The sequence below is a fragment of the Montipora foliosa genome, chromosome 11 (genome assembly GCF_036669935.1).
Source record: "Montipora foliosa isolate CH-2021 chromosome 11, ASM3666993v2, whole genome shotgun sequence".
In the NCBI taxonomy this organism is placed as follows: domain Eukaryota; kingdom Metazoa; phylum Cnidaria; class Anthozoa; order Scleractinia; family Acroporidae; genus Montipora; species Montipora foliosa.
In genome coordinates, this window is record NC_090879.1 from 10,669,972 (window position 1) to 10,687,471 (window position 17,500).

The following is a 17,500-nucleotide window of genomic DNA, read 5'->3' on the forward strand; positions in this document are numbered from 1 at the left end:
CATTCTTTGCAGCACCAACAATAAGCCTCGCTGCAGCATTCTGCACACGCTGGAGCTTGGAGATTTCCTTATCTGGAAAACCTGTTAGTAAACTATTACAGGAATCAAGTTTCGATGAAATGAACGCGTGCACAAGTCTTTCACAATTGTCACAGTCTAAATATTTCCTAATCCTACAAATGTTACTAATGGAAAAGAATGCGGACTTCCATACACATGTTTAGACAACGTCAGATGCGAGTCAAAAAGCACTCCGAGATCTCGGGCAGCTGGTGTTGGTGATATAGTATAACCACCAACATCAATACCAGGAAGAGTAATGCTATGGAAGCAAGAGCATAGATGAATTACTTCCGTCTTCCGTCTTGTCGGGGTTGCATGTCAAACCATTAGAGGTGCACCAGATGAGAATGTCCTTCAAAACAAGCTTCAAACTTACATAGAACGGCAGGAAGATCATCAGACAAGCCCAAGGACACATATTACTGTAAGCGGACACTCTCTCCTAAGCGGACGCGGACACTTTAGAAAATGAAAATTGGAATTTTTTCTTTTGTTTACTCTCTCTCTCTCTTAAGCGTACACCCCACGTATAATAATTGACTCTTGGAACGGTACGGAAACTTGTTGGAAGCCTAGCGGCATTTTCTAACTGACAGGGAAACGAGCTGCTAGGCCAGGCAATTACCAAGGTCAATGATATTTTAGTAGGCAGTCAACCATAACTGACTATTTCTCCAAACTGTTACAGGACCAAGCAAACCTTCGCTAGACGCGATAGTACCTTCTTCGTTAATGTTTGGATGTTTTTTTTAACACCAAAGTTACATGTATAGACGGCAGCAATAATTCAATCCCGTTAAAGTTCTTATTGAATATGAATATACAAGAGTTACACTGTATATTTCGGTTTTTTTTCCGAGTTTTAACATTTAACTTCAATAAAGAGTTTCAGTTGCTATGTTTAGCTACCCAAGAAAACATGTACAATTGTCACCCGCTCTTTGGTGTCCGCGAATGGGAATAATTCTATGTAAGCGGACAGCTCTACTAACGGACACGTACGGTGGTCAATTTACATTATCAACTCCGTTGTGTACTACTTCCCCACCGACGCAGCACAAAAACGTCTTTAGAAACTACCTCCTTTATTCACTTTTTCCAATCCCAGAGGGTGTTCGCTTACGAGAGAGTTGCTTGTCCTTAAAAATCTAAAACATCCTGCTCTACAACGCCCTTCACAGCTCAAAACGTTTTGATGAAATAGTTCACAAGTATAAATTTTTCCAAGACCTTGATATCAATTCAAAAATTTTGTTGCTCTTCAGCAACTGTGATCCTTCCGACTGCAGATCAGTTGCCCGGGGGAGGGAACTTGGGTCACTTTTTCGCTGGCTATGTGACGCTGGCCTGTCAGAACCCCAACACCTTTATAGTTTATTTTATAGCCAATTATAGACACCATCTGAGTCATTCTTGGGTAAATGTAATTTGAGCGACTCCAACTTAGTCACTTGCTGTTTATGAATAAACCTTACATAAAGCCTTTTAATTGTAATTTCAAACGGAATGTAACGCAACCAGTAATTATTAAATCAACAGCGCCACAGTTCTTTCTGTAACAAACAACTCTTTTTATCGAGAATCTTTCCATTTGTAAATAGCACTAGCCAGAATTTTCTTACCCCCAAAACACCGACAATTTGCGACCCCATTCTAGTAGCTCTGACGGGAACTCTGTTGAAAATGCAACCCCATTTTAGTCAATCCAGTCGTGAAAATGCGACCCCATCCTGCGGCACATCTCCATTAGCCCACAAAAAGGAAGTACACCCAGCCACCCAACTCCCCCCCGCCCCCTCGCCCCAATCAGATCCTGCTTTTGTTTATGATGTTATGAATTACAGATATTCACGTTTATTTTTAATTCAATAGATTAGCAAATTCCGTTCCACAATTTGAAAGGTAAACCCATGTGTAATACTGAAAATGCCTAAATAAATTGCTGTTGTTGTTAAAGATAAAACCACACCATTTATCCATTTATTAAGATTTCTCTACAAATTAACACTCATAAGCCAAGTATGGGAGATGGAGGGTCATCTTGATTAGCTCCGAGTGATAATACGGCATTATCAAATAGTGTTTAAAATATTGTCTCTGAGCAGCTAACGGTGTAGTGTTCAAGTGATTAGGCGAAGGGTTAATCAACATTCCCAAGTTCGAGTTCTACGTCCATACACTTTGGGTTATCCTTTAAAAAAGCATATGACCATTTCCCATAATCCATATCGAGCTTTCAGTCTTCTAAATTAACGATAACAAGAAATTCAGAGCAAATTAGGAATTAACGATAATCATTAATTAAGAAGTAGAGAATGTGTTGTGCGGGAAAGTAACATATGGGCTATGGCGTTCACTACAACGAAACTTGAGCTTTTAAAAATGCCGTAGTCCTCGCAAAGCTGTCAGCTGCATGATACGCTATGCATTTCTTTTTCATATTTCTTCAACAACACACGCGGTCGGAATGTTCCTTTTACTTCCACACGATTGTGAATCTGCGTTCTTTTCTGTCCGCTTCACCACTGAAGACCAAGACACCGCGCTCTGAAAGAAAAGACTTATTTAAGTCTCCCACAGAATATCATTGCTGAAGACTAATTAGGTCGCAGCTAGATTAATTAGGCGCAAGCTTTGATTTTAAAATGTTTAGCTTTGTCGTGAAATAAAAAATATTCTTCCAGAGCAGCTAGCGGTGTGGTGGTCAAGTGGTTAGGCGACGGGTCAACCAATATTCCCAGGTTCGAGTCCTATGTCCACAAATATGCCCACTTTCCATAATCCATATATATCAAGCTTTCAGTCTTCTAAATGAACGACAATCATAAATTTAGAGCAAATTACGATTCAGAGGTAGAGAACGGTTTGATTACTTTTAGGTTCGGTCAAAATGTTCCCGTTTCTTGTTAGCTCCTAGTTGATCACCCTCAAGAAACGTTACCTCTGTAAAAGTTACTTTAAGAACTATGGCGCTTTTGATTTAATATTTACAAGTCGCGTTACATTCCGTTTGAAATTACAATTAAAAAGCTTTATGTATAGTTTATTCATAAACAGGAAGTGACAAAGTTGGAGTCGCTAAAATTACATTTACCCAAAACTGACTTAAGCCCGGTTTACACTACAGAAAATTTTCGGCAAGGCTCGTGTGAAATTGGCACGGGCGCCCAAAAAGAGCTCGGCAAACTTTGTTTACACTACACCATTTTTACCGTATCAAAAATACCTTGCCAAAATTTTTGGGCCTGGGTAAGTTCTCTTGAAGACATGCGCAGTTCAATTATAATCAAGAACGTCCGCGTGATTTTGGTGGAGAATGAGCAGCCATCTTGAAATATACGCAAAAAAACCGCTAGCCTATATGAATTAAGGCTCAAATTTGGCCCTTTAAAGTGTTTACACTACTTGTTCTATCCGAACAGTGCCTATTTTTTCAGCACCCGTACCATTTTTACCCGTGCTCGGACTACCTCACCGAAGGTTCCAGCACGGGTAAGAATTTTGGTTCGGCACGGATGAAATTTGGTACTGACAGGTTGTTTACACTGCAAATTTTATCCGAGCCGAACCTTTTTTTTTGGGACCCATGCCGAAAAATTTCTGTAGTGTAAACCGGGCTTTAGATAGGGTCTCCAATTGGCAATCAAATAAACTATAAAGGGGTAGAGGTTCTGCGAGACCAAAGGCACACAGCCAGCAAAAGTTGACCCTGGCTATGTGTGCTGCTGGCCTCTCATAACCCATACCCATTTAGAGTTTATTTTATGGCCAATTATAGACCCCATCTTAGTCATTTTTGGGTAAATGTAATTTCAGGGACTCCAACTTAGTCACTTCCTGTTTATGAATAAACCTTACATAAAGCCTTTTAATTGTAATTTCAAAGGGAATGTAACGCGACAAGTAAATATAAAATCAACAGCGCTACAGTTCCTTTCTGTAACAACTTTTTTCATCGCGAATCTTCCCATTTCCAAATGGCACTAGCCAGAACTTTCTAACCCACAAAATCCCGAGAATTTGCGACCCCATTCTAGCAACTCTGTCGGGAACTCTTGAAAATGCAACCCCAGTTTAGTCAATCCAGTTATGGAACAAAATGGAAATGCCTAAATAAATTGTTGTTGTCGTTGTTGTTGTTGCTAAAGATAAAACCACACCATTTATAAGCCAAGTATGGGAGATCGAGGGTCCTCTTGAAAATAGTGTTTAAAATATTGTCCCTGAGCAGCTAACCGTGTAGTGGTCCAGTGATTAGGCGAAGGGTTAAATCAACATTCCCAGGTTCCAGTTCTACGTCGATACACTTTGGGTTATTCTTTAAAAAAGCATGACCATCTCCCATAATCCGTATCGAGCTTTCAGTCTTCTAAATTAACGATAACAGGAAATTCAGAGCAAATTAGGAACTAACGATAATTGTTAATTAAGAAGCAGAGAATGTGTTGTGCGGGAAAGTAACAGATAGGCTGCGGCGTTCACGACAACAAAACCTGAGCTTTTAAAAACCTCAGTTTTGTAGTAGTTTACGCCATAGCCCTCGCAAAGCTGTCCGCTGCATGACGCGCTATGCATTTTCTTTCATATTTCTTCAACAACACACGCGGTCGGAATGTTCCTTTTCCTTCCACACGATTGTGAATCTGCGTTCTTTTATGTCCGCTTCACCACTGAAGACCAAGACACCGCGCTCTAAATGAAAAGACTTAATTAAAGGTCTCCCACAGAATATCATTGCTGAAGACTAATCAAGGCTCAAATTTGACCCTTTAAAGTGTTTACACTACTTGTTCTTTCCGAACCATGCCTATTTTTTCAGCACCCGTACCATTTTTACCCGTGCTCGGACTACCTCGCCGAAGGTCCCAAGACGGGTAAGAATTTTGGCTCGGCACGGATGAAATTTGGTACTGACAGGTTGTTTACACTGCAAATTTTATCCGAGCCGAAGCTTTTTCTTTGGGACCCGTGCCAAAAAGTTTCTGTAGTGTAAACTGGGCTTCAGATAGGGTCTATAATTTGCAATCAAATAAACTATAAAGGAGTAGGGGTTCTGAGAGACCAACGGCACACAGCCAGCGAATCTTGACCGTGGTTATGTGCTGCTGGCCTCTCATAACCCATACCCATTTAGAGTTCATTTTATGGCCAATTATAGACCCCATCTTAGTCATTTTTGGGCAAATGTAATTTTAGCGACTCCAACTTAGTCACTTCCTCTTTATGAATAAACCTTACATAAAGCCTTTTAATTGTAATTTCAAACGGAATGTAACGCGACTAGTAATTATTAAATCAACAGCGCCACAGTTCTTTCTGTAACAAACTACTTTTTATCGAGAATATTCCCATTTTTAAATGGCACTGGCTAGCCAGACCTTTCTAACCCCCAAAATCCCGACAATTTGCGACCCCATTCTACTAACTCTGTCTGGGAACTCTGTTCAAAATGCAACCCCATTTTAGTCAATCCAGTCGTGAAAATGCGACCCCATCCTGCGGCACATCTCCATTAGCCCACAAAAAGGAAGTACACCCAGCCACCCAACCCCCCCCCCCCCCCCCCTCGCCCCAATCAGATCCTGCTTTTATTTATGATGTTATGAATTACAGATATTCACGTTTATTTTTAATTCAATAGATTAGCAAATTCCGTTCCACAATTTGAAAGGTAAACCCATGTGTAATACTGAAAATGCCTAAATAAATTGCTGTTGTTGTTAAAGATAAAACCACACCATTTATCCATTTATTAAGATTTCTCTACAAATTAACACTCATAAGCCAAGTATGGGAGATGGAGGGTCATCTTGATTAGCTCCGAGTGATAATACGGCATTATCAAAAAGTGTTTAAAATATTGTCTCTGAGCAGCTAACGGTGTAGTGTTCAAGTGATTAGGCGAAGGGTTAATCAACATTCCCAAGTTCGAGTTCTACGTCCATACACTTTGGGTTATCCTTTAAAAAAGCATATGACCATTTCCCATAATCCATATCGAGCTTTCAGTCTTCTAAATTAACGATAACAAGAAATTCAGAGCAAATTAGGAATTAACGATAATCATTAATTAAGAAGTAGAGAATGTGTTGTGCGGGAAAGTAACATATGGGCTATGGCGTTCACTACAACGAAACTTGAGCTTTTTCTTTGGGACCCGTGCCAAAAAGTTTCTGTAGTGTAAACTGGGCTTCAGATAGGGTCTATAATTTGCAATCAAATAAACTATAAAGGAGTAGGGGTTCTGAGAGACCAACGGCACACAGCCAGCGAATCTTGACCGTGGTTATGTGCTGCTGGCCTCTCATAACCCATACCCATTTAGAGTTCATTTTATGGCCAATTATAGACCCCATCTTAGTCATTTTTGGGCAAATGTAATTTTAGCGACTCCAACTTAGTCACTTCCTCTTTATGAATAAACCTTACATAAAGCCTTTTAATTGTAATTTCAAACGGAATGTAACGCGACTAGTAATTATTAAATCAACAGCGCCACAGTTCTTTCTGTAACAAACTACTTTTTATCGAGAATATTCCCATTTTTAAATGGCACTGGCTAGCCAGACCTTTCTAACCCCCAAAATCCCGACAATTTGCGACCCCATTCTACTAACTCTGTCTGGGAACTCTGTTCAAAATGCAACCCCATTTTAGTCAATCTAGTCATGGAAAAAATGCAAATGCCTAAATAAATAAATTGTTGTTGTTAAAGATAAAACCACACCAGTTATCCATTTATTAAGATTTCTCTACAAATTAACACTCATAGGCCAACTATGGGAGATCGAGGGTCCTCTTGATTAGCTCCGAGTGATAATACGGCATTATCAAATAGTGTTTAAAATATTGTCCCTGAGCAGCTAACGGTGTAGTGGTCAGGTGATTAGGCAAGGGGTTAATCAACATTCCCAGGTACGAGTTCCACTTCGGGTTATCCTTTCAAAAAGTATATGACGATTTCCCATAATCCATATCGAGCTTTCAGTCTTTTAAATTAACGATAACAGGAAATTCAGAGCAGATTAGGAATTAACGATAATCATTAAGTAAGAAGTAGAGAATGTGTTGTGCGGGAAAGTAACATATGGGCTATGGCGTTCACTACAACGAAACTTGAGCTTTTAAAAAAGCTGAGTTTTGTAGCAGTTAACGCCATAGTCCTCGCAAAGCTGTCAGGTGCATGATACGCTATGCACTTCTTTTTCACATTTCTTTAACAACACACGCGGTCGGAATCTTCCTTTTACTTCCACACGATTGTTAATCTGCGTTCTTTTATGTCCGCTTCACCACTGAAGACCAAGACACCGCGCTCTAAAAGAAAAGACTTAATTAAATGTCTCCCACAGAATATCATTGCTGAAGACTAATTAGGCCGTAGCTAGATTAATTAGGCGCAAGCTTGGATTTTAAAATGTTTCGCTTTGTCGTGAAGTTTAGTAACAGACTTTTTAAAGTGTCTAATATTGTTAGTTGCCGCGTGATAAAATATTGTTCCCGAGCAGCTAGCGATGTGGTGGTCAAGTGGTTAGGCGACGGGTCAACCAATATTCCCAGCTTCGAGTCCTATGTCCACACATAAGCCCACTTTCCATAATCCATATCAAGCTTTCTGTCTTCTAAATTAACGACAGTAATAAATTAAGAGGAAATTACGATTCACAGGTAGAGAAGGGTTTGATTACTTTTAGGTTCGGTCAAACTGTTCCCGTTCCCTGTCAGTTCCCTTGTTTATCACCCTCAAGAAACGTTACCTCTCTAAAAGTTACTTTGAGAACTATAGCGCTGTTGATTTAATATTTACTAGTCACATTAAATTCCGTTTGAAATTACAATTGAAAGGCTTTATGTAAGGTTTATGCCTAAACAGGAAGTGACTAAGCTGGGGTCGCTAAAATTACATTTACCCAAAAGTTACTAAGATAAGGTCTGTAATTGGCAATAAAATAAACTCTAAAGGGGTAGGGGGTTCTGACAGCCCAGCGGCTTGCCATAGAGCAGTTGCTTGGGTAACCTGTCATCATCCATTCTTACCAAGTGGCCTGCGCATCGTAGCTGCCCTTGTTTAACCATACTCTCGGTCGAGGGGCAGCCTAATTTAGAAAGGATATCCAGGTTTGTTACACCGTCTTGCCATGCTACATGGAGGATTTTACGCAAGCAACATTGGTGAAAGGAGTCTAGCTGCTTGATATGCCGAGCATATGTGGTCCAGCTTTCCGAGCCATAAAGTAGGGTGTTAGTGACTACAGCCTTGGTAGACAGCTATCTTAGTTGATATGGTGATGTTGTGGCTATTCCATACACGAGTGTACAACCTCCCGAAGGAGGCACTCGCCTTGGAAATACGATTTGAGACCTCGCGATCTAATTGTCCATCCTCAGAGAGGACGCTCCCGACATATGTAAAGGCATCAGTGTGATTCAGCTTACAGTCATCTACAAAGATCTTCAATTAAAGCAGTACCTTTCTGGCCTGGAGGTGGTTGATACAGGACTTCTGTTTTCTGAGAACTTATGGTGAGACCAAAGTTCTTTGCTGCAGAGGAAAAATGGTTCATTTTGCAGATGATCCTCAGTGTGTGCGAAGACGCCAGAGTCATCAGCAAAAAGCAAATCGCGAACAAGTTGAAGATGAACTTTTGTTTTAGCTTGAAGTCGCCTGATATTGAAGATGCCACAATCTGTCTTAAAACGGATCACAATCCCTTCAGCTGAACTTGCAAGAGCCTCATCCAACATTGCAGCCAAAAACAGGGTAACGAGAATACGAGCAATTACGCATCCTTGTTTAACAGCAGTAGTTACACAGAAACGTTCAGAATTAAGAGTTCCCATTGATACACACACGGGCATGCATAAAAGTATGCACTTGCTTTAAGACATTTATAAACTTAGATGTTAAGCCTTGCTTTGCCAGGATGTTCCAGAGCATCCCTTGGTACCATATCAAAGGCCTTTGTTAAGTCGATGAAAGCAGCATACAGCCCAATGTTCTGCTCAATGCACTTTTCTTGTAATTGACCTCCAGAGAATATAATATCAACAGTACCACGATTGCTCCTAAAGCCACACTGAGATTCAGATACTACTTTGTCTATAATATTTGTGGCTAGGCGGGACTGCATCATGCACCTTTGCAAGGATTTTGCCCGTAGTGGAGAGTGGAGATATGCCACGATAACTACTGCAGTCAGCACGGTTTTCTTTTCCTTTGTAGAGAGTCACTATCTCAGCATCTTTAAAGTTGGTCTGGTACATCTTCGTCTCTCCAACTTTGCGTCAGCAGACTGTGTAGTCTGTCAAGGAGCAATTGACCATCATGCTTGAAAATTTCGACTGGAATACCATCTTCACCTGCAGCTTTCCCAATTTGAAGAATGCTTACTGCTTTTATGACTTCCACCCTGGTAGGCAGAGCAGAAAGGCTATTAAGAATAGGATTTTGATCTATGCTAACAGCACTGGCTGTAGAGGGGCCGATTTAGTAATACACTGAAGTGTTCTAACCAGCGTTTGAGGATGTCTTCATGATTGGTAACCAGGGTTTGGCCATCAGAAGATAGTAAAGGCGCTACACCGCGACTAGAGGGACCATAAAGCTCATTTATTGCACGATAGAACATTATAGAGTCCTTCCCATCGACATAGTACCGGATTTGGCGTGCCTTGTTTAACAACCAGTAGTTTTTGAGTTACCGAGTCATTTTTTGAAGTGAAGACCGTGAAGATGCGAACTCAGACTTGGTGGCCCTAGTGTTACGGCTTAGCATGTTAAGGCCACTAGGAAAGGTACTACTCCTCCATTGATCCTTGACCCCTTGTTATAAGCCTTACATAAAACCTTTTAATTGTAATTTCAAACGAAATGTAACGCGACTAGTAAATATTAAATCAACAGCGCTGCAGTTCTTTCTGTAACAAACAACTTTTTTTTATCGTGAATCTTTCCATTTTTAAATCTCACTAGCCAGAATTAGGAATTAACGATAATTATTAATTAAGAAGCAGAGAATGTGTTGTGCGGGAAAGTAACAGATGGGCTATTGCGTTCACTACAACAAAACTTGAGCTTTTAAAAAGCTCAGTTATGTAGTAGTTTACGCCATAGCCCTCGCAAAGCTGTCAGCTGCATGATACGCTATGCACTTCTTTTTCATATTTCTTCAACAACACACGCGGTCGGAATGTTCCTTTTACTTCCACACGATTGTGAATCTGCGTTCTTTTATGCCCGCTTCACCACTGAAGACCAAGACACCGCGCTCTAAAAGAAAAGACTTAATTGAATGTCTCCCACAGAATATCATTGCTGAAGACTAATTAGGCCGTAGCTAGATTAACTAGGCGGAAGCTTTGATTTTAAAATGTTTAGCTTTGTCGTGAAATTTAGTAACCGACTTTTTTAAGTGTCTAATATTGTCAGTTGCCGCGTGATAAAATATTGTTCCCGAGCAGCTAGCGGTGTGGTGGTCAAGTGGTTAGGCGACGGGTCAACCAATATCCTATGTCCACATATATGCCCACTTTCCATAATCCATATCAAGCTTTCCGTCTTCTAAATTAACGACGATAATAAATTTAGAGCAAATTACGATTCAGAGGTAGAGAACGGTTTGATTACTTTTAGGTTCGGTCAAACTGTTCCCGTTCCTTGTAGGTTCCTAGTTGATCACCCTCAAGAAACGTTACCTCTGTAAAAGTTACTTAGAGAACTATAGCGCTTTTGATTTAATATTTACAAGTCGCGTTACATTCCGTTTGAAATTTCAATTAAAAGGCTTTATGTAAAGTTTATTCATAAACAGGAAGTGACTAAGTTGGAGTCACGCGACCAGTAAATATTAAATCAACAGCGCTAGAGTTCTTTCCGTAACAACTTTTTTCATCGGGAATCTTCTTATTTTTAAATCGCACTGACTGCGACCCCATTTTAGTAACTCTGTCGGGAACTCTGTTCAAAATGCAACCCCATTTTAGTCAATCCAGTCATGGAAAAAATGGAAATGACTAAATAAATTGTTGTTGTCGTTGTTGTTGTTGTTGTTAAAGATAAAACCACACCATTTATCCATTTATTAAGATTTCACTACAAATTATATGAGGTTAAACGAAGTTTAACCAAGTAACCAACTAGGAGCGACTGCAGCCAATTGGTCAGTGGTTGTAGTATACTGGCGCATGCGTGGAATACCTCGTACTTTGGGCTGTATTGCTTATTTATCAGTGTGGCGGGAAGTAGGAGCATTGTGTGTGGAGCGTTTAGCGGTTTTTGTTCCCTCCCTCCACACCCTCTGCTTTCCACTGTGTATCAGTGTGACGGGTGCCCGTTCTTTTCGGGGGCGTGGGGGCTCATGGCTGGGTTGTCAGGTTTTGCCAGCGGTCGGTGAAGTCTCCATCTTGGAGCTGGCTGCCAATAGTGGAAGCTCCAGGATGTTTCGGGCATCCAACCTCCAAAGAGCGACGATGTTGATTACACTCATAAGCCAAGTATGGGAGATGGAGGGTCCTCTTGAGTGATAATACGGCATTATCAAATAGTGTTTAAAATATTGTCCCAGAGGAACTAATGGCGTAGTGGTCAAGTGATTAGGCGAAGGGTTAATCAACATTGCCAGGTTCGAGTTCTACGTCCATACACTTTTGGTTATCCTTTAAAAAAGTATATGACTATTTCCCATAATCCGTATCGAGCTTTCAGTCTTCTAAATTAACGATAACAGGAAATTCAGAGCAGATTAGGAATTAACGATAATCATTAATTAAGAAGTAGAGAATGTGTTGTGCGGGAAAGTAACAGATGGGCTATGGCGTTCACTACAACGAAACTTGAGCTTTTAAAAAAGCTGAGTTTTGTTGTAGTTAACGCCAAAGTCCTCGCAAAGCTGTCAGCTATGCATTTCTTTTTCATATTTCTTCAACAACACACATGATCGTGAAACTGCGCTATCGCGCGACATACGCGAGCTTAGCTCAGACAACTGAGCATTTTTCACTATCACCCCCGCAATCCTCAATCATGACTAAAAAAGGAACCAACCCTCAGCTGGCGATATCTCCGAGTTTCTCCTTTATGTTTTCCACGCCTTTTTCGGCCACGATTCTTGAAATCTTCCTGGTGTTGGTGCGAAATTTGTCACGGACAATGTGTTGCCTCTGGACCGAGGATTCTTCAGCACTGAAAAAAGAAACCGCAAAGTTAAAAAAAAAGGATGGGTACCTTTACCAATGGAGTAAATTCGAATCAAAGAAACTCTGAGAAAATTTTCTCCTGAAAATGGCTTTGGCAATTCAATGAACCAATCAGTACAAAGCACAAATTCATTAAGCGGGCACTAGATGCCTAAAACACGTGATAGGAATTCAGAATACTGCTAGTTGGTTTTCCTGTCGCTTCTGGTTCGCTGAAAAATATAGCAGGAGACCTTTAAGCCATTCACTGCGCGTAGAAACGAAATATAACCTCGGGTAATCACGAAAATAATTTAAACACTCATATGTAAGCCGTTTTGTAACGACATAACTAGACCCTACATTAAGAGTGACAAGGGATTACACGTCAAGCGGTAAAATGTGGATCACTCAATCAAGATTAATCCACGGTTTACTCTTCTGTAATACCTTATTTCTTGTTCCCAGACCCCATCGTTTCCCTTAGCCGGCGGGGCCTTTGCACGAGAAAACGAAAGGGCTCTGCACGCAATTCTTCAAATTGCAAAGTATTTAAGTACGCAGAAGAGGATAGTAAACGGGAGTATGCGGAAGAGGACGATGACGTTGTGGGTTGGGAATCGAGTCAGGGTGGCTCCCAAAGGGAGTTGAAGGTGGCTGCAGCAAGGGACAGTGCGGAGCACGGGGCAAGTGGCCAGTCAATACCACCTCTAATGGAACCTCGCAGATCGTTGCATGCCCGAACGTTTACATGGAAAACATTTACAAAAACTTTGAGGCACACTTAAATATCAAGGGGGAGGTGTAGTGTCCAGGTCTCCTATCCCCATGAGACCTGAGGAGTGTTTGAAATGTTTAATAGATTTACATAATAGATTTAACAAGCGAGTGTAAGAGTGGACCAGGAATATAACGTGTGTAAACATATAGAGTGAACTTATCCATTAAAGAGATTTACGTCGAACACTACACGTACACATAGGAGTTGCAGTCCCATATTCTAGGACTTCCGGAGTTCATATATGAGTCGTCAATAGTACTAAACGTGGAGGAGTTCAGAAGGATTACATTCTGAAGAGTCTCCATGTGAAGCTTTGAGTGGCCTTAACTTAGAAAATGATTGTGTCCCTTTGTGTCCAACAGAAAGAAGCTGTAAGTAACATCGTAGTTTTAACTTACACACTATGATAACTTTACCGGCCGGCTTCGTGTTAGCTGACTTCATCGCGCCATATCGGCCATTTTACTTGCTGTTCAAGCTTTAATTGTTCGGAAGGTAGCCAATAAAAAATTTTGAATTTCCTGTGTCTCCAGAGCTCTTCGTTTTCTCGTGTGAACGCATCGCTGGCTAAGAGAAACGATGGGATCTGGGAACAAGAATGTTTCTCCTGCAGCTCTATTACTTCAACATGATCTCTTCTCCAAATTAACTATCACCGTTAATTTCTAACTTGCTTTGAATTTACAGTACTATTTTTGTTAATTTAGGACACTGTGCCCCGGGACTTAAGGTGGCAGAGAAATAAGGAAAATGAAAATCACATCCGTGGATTGGATTTGAACCTGGAGTTTCAACTCTATAAGTACCGCTTCTTTCCTCTTCACCACTGAAGATCTAGACACCGTGCTTTCAAATGAAAGACTTATTTTAAGTCTCCCCATAGAACATCACTGCAGAAGAGTACTCAGGCAGTAGACAGATTCATTAGGCTTAAGCTTTGATTTTAAAATGTTTAGCTTTGTCGTGAAGTTTGGTAACCGACCTTTTTAAGTGTTTAATATTGTTTGTTGCCGAGTGATAAAATATTGTTACCGAGCAGCTAGCGGTGTGGTGGTCAAGTGGTTAGGCGAAGGGTCAACCAACATTTCCAGGTTCGAGTCCCATGTCCACACATATGCCCACTTTCCATAATCAATATCAAGCTTTAAGTCTTCTATTAAAATTAACGGTAATAGTAAGTTTAGAGCAAATTACGAATTAATGCGTCAATTCAGAAGTAGAGAATGAGTTGATCACTTTTGTGTTCGGTCCAACTGTTCCCGTTCCTTGTTAGTTCCCTAGTTGATCACCCTCAAGAAACGTTACCTCTGTAAAAGTTCAACGCAGGCCGCATGTCCGTAGATCTCAGCCACTCGTTTAGGCATATCACCCGAGTTATCAGGGAGGAGAACGGCCGACTGTTGATCGATTAAGACCTTCAAGACATTCAAGCGCCCAGTTTCCGCTGCACAGTGAGCTGGTGTCCATCCCCCCACCATGCGTGCTGATGGATCCGCACCATACTCCAAGAGCAGCTTTACACACTTAGCGTGACCTAGAAATACAATGCACGAGAAAACAGAACTGAGAAACGGTTTGGTTTGGTTTTTGGTCTTCCAAGTACTGATTCGGCCTTCAAAGCAAAAGGGCATACATCTAATCTGGTAAGATATACCTTTGCTTAACGTTGGCCTGCGATGCTTGTTATCAAAAGAGAAATATCAGGCAATACCGCAATGATCGATTGGTTCTGTTCACAATATTTATTAAGTTGTATTTAAACCAAACACTGTTTACTTTTAAAAACATTTAAAAGGCTTAAAAAAAATCTATTTTTGGTCTTAACGCCGGCTCATCACTTAAGCTCACACAATCAGGGCTAGGATTCCGCTCGGGTTGGCGGGCAAGATAGAAAAATTCCGCCCCCTCCCAAAGCCAATCAGATTGCAGGATTCGCAGAATTCTGCCCGCCCGGACATTGAGAAAAAATAGACAGAATATTCGGTGTACGTCAGTGATTTCTGGGAGTACCTATTCCGTTATTAGGGAGCTTAACGTTTTTGAGGAGTGGACGGCAACCGGAAGAGAACATTTCGCACGACAGTAGAGTCTCCAAGATTTTGAAACTAATCATCTCTAATGGAGAAAAGATAATTAGCAATGTACATGTAAATGTGGTTGCGTGAAGACAAGTTAAAAAGGAAAACAGCTCACTTCCGGTTGCCGTCCGCATCTCAAAAACGCAGGTGCTTAAGCTCCCTATTGGTATAAAGAAGATATCGTTGACGTCACCTATTGTCATTAATGTGCCAACCAGAGCCTCATTGGACGTGTCTAAACATAGGTTCTTTTGTTCCTGTGGTTGGCAAATTTGAATAGCAAAAGCAATGTTTGCAAACAGATCTCTTCCCTATAGACAGCTCTTCTCCGACAGCAGATTAAAATGGAACGAAATTCAATTGGAATGCCCATTCTCATACTGCGATAATCTATCACTGAAAACAACCGATTCAAATCTGCAGTTATAATTATAATAATAATAAAAATAATAATAATAATAATAATAATAATAATAATAATAACGGTAATTCCTATTGTAATCGGAACATTTGGAACAGTTCCAAAGGATTTACAGAGGAGACTAGAAAATATTGGTATAGAGACCAAGATAGACGAACTTCAGGAAAGTGTTACATGTATTCTGAACACTGCAAGGATTCTTAGGAAGGTCCTAGAAGTTTGAGGAGACTTGTTGTCACCAAGCTTCCTGGAGTACTGAAGTTCCATTGGAAATCCAATGTGCGAAAACAAGATGATGATAATAATAATAATAATAATAATAATAATAATAATAACAACAACAACAACAACAACAACAACTTTAATTTATTTCAGTGTCAATGGATTTAGCACTACAGCACTAACCAATGCACACTAATGAAATGAACTCAAATCAAATGTTGGTTTTTCTGGAGAGGGGAAAACTGGAGTACCCGGAGAAAAACCTCTCGGAGCGGAGAATAGAACCAACAAACTCAATCCACACATGACACCGAGTGTGGGAATCGAACCCGGGTCACAATGGTGGGAGGCGAGTGCTCTCACCATTGTGCCATCCTTGCCCCCGTAGTTTTAATACACCACTTCAAATAGGTTGGTTGCGATCAATCTATAAAGACATACATAGGAGGGCGTAATAAGATTTAGAGGAAGAGTTCCTGAAGCAGTCATGTAGTTGTGTCCTACAAAACAAGGCAGCCCGCCCTTAAGCCAAGTGATCATTGGATTTCATGGTTAATTAACAAGCCACGCCCAGAGTATGAGCATAACTGCGTAGCTGCTACGACAGCTAAGACATGGATAAAGTTTTGGATTCTTAAAGTAAACAAGCTCAGGAAGTCGATCAAGTTTAAATGAAGGCTCTGTCGAGAGACAACACACAAGACGGCGATGCAGATGATGGCAGATTTACATGCGCTTTGCTTAGCTCCGTAAATTGTATACTCCACTGTTTTACGTCAAAGCATGTAACTATTTCAGCCCCTTTAATGTTAAGGTGAGAAGACCGCCAAACGTTACAGAGTTCTTTTCACACGCTTGAATACCACAGCTGTTCATTTGGAGATGGCCGTGGACTGTTTCACAATGGAGTTCCTTCAAGTTCTCCAAAGGTTCTTTGCCATACAAGGTCAACCAGGAATCATGATGAGCGACAATGGTTCAGAGTTTACTGGTGCCAATAAAGAGCTGCGTCTAATGGCGAGAGGCTTGAACATTATATACATAAATATCATTTCAATGTCAATGAGGCACAAGTCAAAAACTCTTTCGACAAAATATGAAAAGGGCATTGTCATGCACTTTACTATTTCTCGCCCATTGTGTGACAAAGCAAGAAAAGGGCTCACACGTGTTTACATACAGGTTAATGTAAATGCTGTCTCTTCCATTAAATGGGATGCTAACCAATCACAGAATTTGGTACGAGGTCTATCAAACCTTTGTCAATATTAAGTTGTATGCGGGTACATATAGAGAGGCAACGTCGATTAAAGTTATAGAAAACTGGGAGATGATTAAGACCAACCTCGTTCCCAGGGCCTCTCTTCTCTGCCTCCTTTCTCTTCAACGACAAAGGAGGCAGAGAAGAGAGGTTGGATAAAGACCTGGCCTTGGTTGTTCAAAAAGTGGATAGCTCTACCCACCAGGCCCCAGTTGTTCAAATGATGGATAGTGCCATCAGCCAGATAAATCACTATCCAGTGGATAAGTAATAGCAGAACCAACTGCACTATCCAATGCAGAGATGTATCCAGAATGCACCATTGCGTCCTGGGACGAACGCCAGGAAAAACGCGAACGGCGTATTTCACAAGGAAATTGAACATTCCCATTTCTCACAACGGAGAAATGATCGAGTTCCTTAAATTTCAAGGTAAGCTGTAATTTTCGGATTTTTGTAGTCTAATGATTTCATTTTGCCAACCACTATGCTTGAGGAGT

General features: G+C 40.7%; 1 protein-coding gene across 6 annotated transcripts in view; it reads right to left on the reverse strand.

Moving 5' to 3' along the window:
* LOC137976017 (ankyrin repeat domain-containing protein 66-like) overlaps positions 1 to 17,500 on the reverse strand; it is a 28,996-nt gene that overhangs the window by 2,632 nt on the left and 8,864 nt on the right. For 2 of the 6 annotated variants that reach the window (XR_011117681.1, XR_011117683.1), the window contains exons 3-6: positions 14,324 to 14,552; positions 12,107 to 12,244; positions 8,101 to 10,333; positions 1 to 4,432 (exon numbers count right to left, since the gene is read on the reverse strand). The exon at positions 1 to 4,432 is cut by the window's left edge and continues 2,631 nt beyond it. Coding sequence is in view for 3 of the 6 variants with exons in the window: in XM_068823263.1 (XP_068679364.1) it covers positions 12,109 to 12,244; positions 14,324 to 14,552 (365 nt within the window). In the remaining 3 variants the exon portion in view is untranslated. Of the gene's footprint in view, positions 4,433 to 5,635; positions 10,334 to 12,106; positions 12,245 to 14,323; positions 14,553 to 17,500 lie in introns of those variants that run through there. The other 4 variants (XR_011117682.1, XM_068823263.1, XM_068823264.1 and 1 more) reach the window with 4 other exon arrangements.